The sequence below is a fragment of the Chaetura pelagica genome, unplaced genomic scaffold, assembly GCF_000747805.2.
Source record: "Chaetura pelagica isolate M959 unplaced genomic scaffold, ChaPel_1.0 scaffold23, whole genome shotgun sequence".
Lineage (NCBI taxonomy): Eukaryota > Metazoa > Chordata > Aves > Apodiformes > Apodidae > Chaetura > Chaetura pelagica.
In genome coordinates this window covers 370,250-376,249 of record NW_009952884.1, presented here as the reverse complement: position 1 = coordinate 376,249, position 6,000 = coordinate 370,250, and the positions used below count along the sequence as shown (strand labels likewise).

The 6,000-nt window shown below is 39.3% G+C and overlaps 1 protein-coding gene across 6 annotated transcripts in view; it reads right to left on the bottom strand.

Moving 5' to 3' along the window:
- Positions 1-6,000, bottom strand: part of APP (amyloid beta (A4) precursor protein) — a 171,329-nt gene that overhangs the window by 8,912 nt on the left and 156,417 nt on the right. For all 6 annotated transcript variants that reach the window (XM_009995428.1, XM_009995429.1, XM_009995431.1 and 3 more), the window contains 2 exons: positions 3,637-3,737; positions 410-556 (listed from right to left, as the gene is read on the bottom strand). In XM_009995428.1, coding sequence (XP_009993730.1) covers positions 410-556; positions 3,637-3,737 — 248 coding nt within the window. The remainder of the gene's footprint in view (positions 1-409; positions 557-3,636; positions 3,738-6,000) is intronic.

Below are 6,000 nucleotides of genomic sequence, written 5' to 3'. Positions count from 1 at the left end.
CAGAACAATCCACAGAAGATTTGCCTCAAATATTTATTTGCAAGATAAAGAATGAAATCTGTGTATGTGCATTCCCAACAACAGTAAAATCAGACTTTTCCTATTGTGCAGTATCTGCTCGCTGGCTACTTTTAAATTACCTATAAAATGACTTTCACATTATGAGGTGATTGGCCTGGGACAGTTCCAGAAGATAACTCTTGTAGTTTTACATCCAACTTTACATGATTTGTATTGTGTCTGCATTTACAAAATAAGGCATTTTCATTCCACTCTGCCAGATACAAACTCTCTAACCCTGAACACTAGTCTAGCCAAAACCATGGTTTCTTAATTTGTAAATGTAATTACAGAGCAGTATGTTGTCTGTGTTGTGTGACACCAGTTCTGCTCTGTAGTCTTTTCTTACCTCCACAACTCCATGATGAATAGATGTGTACTGCTTCTTCTTCAGCATCACCAAAGTAATGACAATCACTGTTGCTATGACAACACCTCCCACCATTAGTCCAATGATGGCACCTTTATTTGAACCCACATCTTCAGCAAAGAACACCTACAAAAGAGAAATAAAGAAAGGTGGCTAAAAAGTCAATTGAGTATTTGGCTAACCTGTCCAGCTGCCACAGCAATATAAAATATTGGGGGGAGGGACTGGGCAGCATTGCATGTCACCCTAATTATTAAAAACTGAATTGCTGTAACCACAAAGCTCCCATGGTAGAAGAAGAACAATCTGGGAAATCTGTATTGCCTAAGGCATGGCAGTGCTATGGCTAAGGAGAAGACTCATCTCCATGTCTCTGCTTCATATGGGTCTTAAGATAGTAACTGCTGGGTTGTTTATATTTTTTTATTGGGTGAGTCAAGCTAATTGCAAAATGACTGATAAGCTTGTACAGGAGTAACCAGGAAGTATGCAGATTTATTTATTTTTAGAATGCTATTCACAAAAGTGTTCATAAATTACATCTGTGCAGCTTATTTGGACTATGTCTCATACATTTCTTTGATAAAACAGCAGATCTGTAAGAAAACAGTGAAACTTGCACACAACCTGTTAGGAGAAAATTCTCACATCAAAGCAGCAAGAGTCCAAAAAACAGGAGCATGCTGATTTAAGTGGCCACCAAGGGATGCACTGAGATTTTGCAGGGTAAAGGGAGAATGAGCTCTACCTGGATGACAACCATACTCATGTGAGACATAGATGAGATGACAGTTGTGTGAAAAAACAGAGAAGATTCCTTGAATTATGTGTACTGGCACAACAAATCAGTGGGCAGTGAGATGCTTTACTATGCATCTAGTAAGACTGGCTTTTCATACCTGCTCCTGTTGCTAAAAGTGGGCGATTTTTTTCACTGTCCTGCTTGGTATTTCAGGAATATGCTGGATTATTTCACATCTACGTGTACTTTACAAACCTTTTGTCTGTGCTTTATTATTATTGTTTTTAATCAAAACAGGCAAAAAGTATTAGAGGGTAATTACATTCACAGAATTGTAAGACTCCCTCACTCTGAAAGACTAAATGCTTTGACAAGTATTTAACAAAAATACAGAGAGAAGCAGGAAACCAGCTGAGAATTATAATGAGCTGTATTACATTTGCACTCTTTAAGAAACACAATCCTCCTCAGAGAAGCATGAAGTATAAATATTTATATTGTTCCTAGTCACAAGCAAGAAATGTGCTTAATGTTAAGAATCCAGTGGCAAGTACACACAATGGACAGTGTTGGCATAAGCTGATGTGAAGTAGTAATCTTTTCTGTCAATTTTACCTGCCCAGGACTGAAATTCTGTTACCCTTCTATTTTGGATCACTGTGAAATGCCCCAGCTAATACACATGTGCAATAGAGGAAGGAAGGCCTTAAGCACTCAGAGCCATGAAAATCAATTCAATGTACAGTTAAAACATGAGCATTCATCAAGGAGAAAAAACCTGCAATTTCAGCTCAATTCAGAAGCTTGCATGTAAAATACAATGTATAGCTAAATTCAAAGCAATATCCTAAGGAGACTGTTTCAGTAAATCCTACCAGGGCACAGGAGAAGGAAAACATACAGAACTATTTTCTGCTTACTGCTGTTGAATTAAAGCTAATGAAGAAGGGCATCAGCTAGGATATGGCATGTGGCAAGCCAGCAATGCCCTGTAAGGCATCAGTCTAGTACTTTCTTAGCAATTCTGGACTCCTTGCTCAGCCTCTATTGAAAAGATACCCTAGAGGACAGCTTATTAATTTTTAAAGAATAGTTGTACCTATCAGTAAGTAGTATGGCATAAAAATCCTTGAAAAAGCTGGAAAGGTCCTGTTTTAAGCCTCACACAGGTAACTCAAGTGGAAGGATTGCAATGCACTCCCCATCAGCCACCATAGTAAGGGTCGTTTCCAGCACCAAAGTACTTAGGGTGGTATCAAACCACTTAAACATCGAGGCTTCTACTGGGAAGTGCCTGTAACACAGGATCAATAACTACTGTGTCTAAAACACATTCTTGCAAGTTCCTTCAGTAAACTGCACAGGTTCACCCCATCAGGATGCTTAACCCATCTGAGCTAAGCACGTCAGAATTTCCCAAATTAGCGCTAATGCATTTTGGATTAGCTCATCAAACTGGGAATTTTCAGTTCTCAGCATCAAAGAGATGGCAGAACATCTTTTCACACAGTGATTGCCTAGTTCAAATGCAAATTTGAGTCCCATGTTAATTTTAATTTTCAGCACTACTTAGCTTTAAGAATATATTAAGAAAAAAAAGCTTTCAAGTTTAATACCAGGATATTGAAAATCACGGAACTGAAATCTCATCATGTAATATACCTTTACAATAGAGGGAGCAGGAAAGTTTTATAGTGAACACTGCTGTATGGATTCTTCATTACTTGTTAAGGTACTGAAAGGTTTTAGAAGATGCTTGTTGTTGCTTACATTGCTTTTTTTTCTTCTTAAGAAGTAGAGTTCAAATGGGGAACAATACTCCTACTTGCCCTTCACCTGTTAATAATTTAATACACTTTAAGGAACAAAACACACAGATAAAGCCAAGTACAAATCAAAATTATGGCCAGTGGAGAATGTCCTCCAATGTCAAGCAGGCAATCTTATGAAAGGTTATGCTCCACGCATTTCAGACTCCTTCATGCACCACCACCACCTGTTTTGACAGAAAAGGAATCTATTCCTGAAAGTGTCACTCTATTTCTTGTTGCACCACACTGCACATCTCCATCAAACTTTTTAAGAAAAATTATTTTTAAACTTCGTATTTTCCTTCCTCTGTATCCCTTCTCTTTAGTTATGTGACCATGACAGATGGACTGTGGGACAAGTATTGCCCATATGACCACACCTGGTCACATGGCAGTTCAAGGGAAAGGAAATGTTAGAATTTCCTCTCACTTGAGACTTGACAGCTTTTCATCCACTCTGCTGAAGTTATCCCAGGATTCCTCTCACTTAAGAGAGAACTAGAAAAATCATAATCCGTTCACTCGAAAACTTTTTGTTGGCATTTCTGGCATCCGCATCACTCAGGGGAAACACGACCACATTTGACTCGCTAGTTCAAGACTGAATCTGCAACTCAAAACACATATGTGTAAAGCACTGTTTGTTCACTCACCAGCTTTTGATGATGAACTTCATATCCTGAGTCATGCCGGAACTCCGCATCCATCTTCACTTCGGATATCTCTTCTGTCTTAACGTTGGTCAGCCCGGAGCCTGCATTGCACCCCAATGACATTTCATTAACATCGTCAACTACGTTACACTCTGCTTACCTCCACCATTACAAGAGCAGAAGGCAATGGTATCATTCACAGAGAGGAGGTGTGATGCAACATGAAAGGGAACTGGGAAGAAAGTGAGGTACATCTGATGTTTCAGCCCCACTGAGGTGACACAGAATGAGCTGGTAAAATTTCTCCTCTATTAAATGTTCCTTAATTCACTGCAGTTATGTTGGTACAAGCATCAAAGGCTTCAGTATGAAACACAGCTAAAACGCAGCTGCAAGGGACCAACAGCAGACTCCTGAACTGGCTCACAGAATGCAGACAGATCTGCTCTGACAGCCTCTTTAACAATGACAAGAAAATGAGGTGTTTGGGCCAAAATCTTCCTCCTTCCTAAGCTCAGGCTGCTGTGAGGAAAAAAAAACATACACACGGTGTGAGGTGGGGAATCCCATATATTATATTTTCTTGCTTCTTGTTAGTCTAAATCTTTTGCACAAACATGAGAATTAAAATACCTGTGAAGTTTACACAGTTGATATTTGTTTTCATATTCCAGACTTCTCAGATTCAAGTGCTGACTTCTGCCTGAGAGATGATAACTCTCTCTCTTGATTGGAAACATACAGCAAAGCAAGTAGGCAAAGCTTGCAGTTATTTTAACTGTACATAGTTTGCAGTCCTGGTCTCCCCTTACGGGTGTGAAAGAGAGATGCTGCACTTGCCTAACTAGAAAGAAGGCCACGACTTCCTCCTGGAAAACAGCCTTAAGAGAATGAGCCAGACTAACAACAGCTAAGCAGTGCATGGTATATGTGTATCTATGAATGTTTTGACCTGAAAAGCTGGCTCTGGCTTATAAAGAACACTTGGGTATTCACGTTGCTGGTTATTTTCCTTCTCAGTACCAAATGACTGACATCTATTTCCTGGAGGTACAAACACTGCAGAAGCATGGTGTTTCTGAGCAGTTCATTTCCTCACCCATCTAATATAATACAAACAAAGTGGTTCATATTCCTTGTCTATATATTTTTTAGCAGTTTATAAATCCAATTCCTCTCTCCAAGCCTCCATTCTGATTCTTCATATTTTAGGCTGATTATGAGCTCTGATGCAGAGGAAGAATCTCTTTTAAAATTTTCAACACTTCTGACTGCTCTTGTGCTCCATCATCTCTCAGGACTCTCAATAAATTCTTAAAGACATCTATATGCCAATCAGCTCTAAAGTCTAAATTAGTGCTAAATGCAAGAACTGTCACCCTTTTATGGCCTTTGAATGCACAATTATTTTTTTTTAATTTATTTTTGTATTGAGTCAGCAAGAACAGACAATCCCAAGAACTTCTCTGGACCATACAGAGAATACCTTTCTAAGGTTCTGATACTTCTTTTCACAGTCAGCCATGCAAAGGACAAAACATGAATCATCTTCATGCAGTAAAGTGTTTATGTTTTTCTTTCTTGAACAGTCTGAATGCCCCATAAATTCTAAATTAGTGTCTTTTTTTTAAGGAATAAAGCACTTAAAGACCTCCAGTTTCTTTATTAGTATCTGATTTGTGATGCCACATTACAGTACTGACACAAGTCTATGACATTTGCATACGAGAGACCGTTTATAAATGCAAGAACTGCAATGCATTTAAGGAATTGCAGTTTGAAAACAAGCCATGATGTTTTACGAATGAAATACAGCAGGAAACCGAGATGAAGGAAATAAAACCCACACGGTCCCTGAAAAGAGGTTTAACTTTCTATTCTTGAAGCAGCTGTGGTTAGCTTTCCAAACTAAAATAACAATACCATTTACTCTCCTTGTGCATTACCCCAAACTAGCCCTTACACCTGCATCATTGGGAAGTGAAGAAAATGAGATTTTGTACCTGGCTGGGCAGAGGCTCCCCTCTTCAAACCCTCCACATTTTTGTTTTTAGGATTGAAAGAGAAGGGGGGGAAATCTAACAGTGCTTCACATAGATTAAACAGCTGGAGGGAAAGGGCTTACCTAGGACTTGATTTGCTGCACACAGCTGCAGCAGCTAATGAGGCAGCTGGCTCCCAGCAGCTCTCCACTGTCTACAACCACACTTGCTGCCCTGTTGACTCGCCGGCAAAAGCACCACATGCAAACTCCCCAAAGGCAAGGACATGGGGAACTGCACAGCTTTACTGGTACAGCTGGCACATTCACTGAAGCTATACATATTGATTAGGACATATCCCTACATATAATGAGATACATCT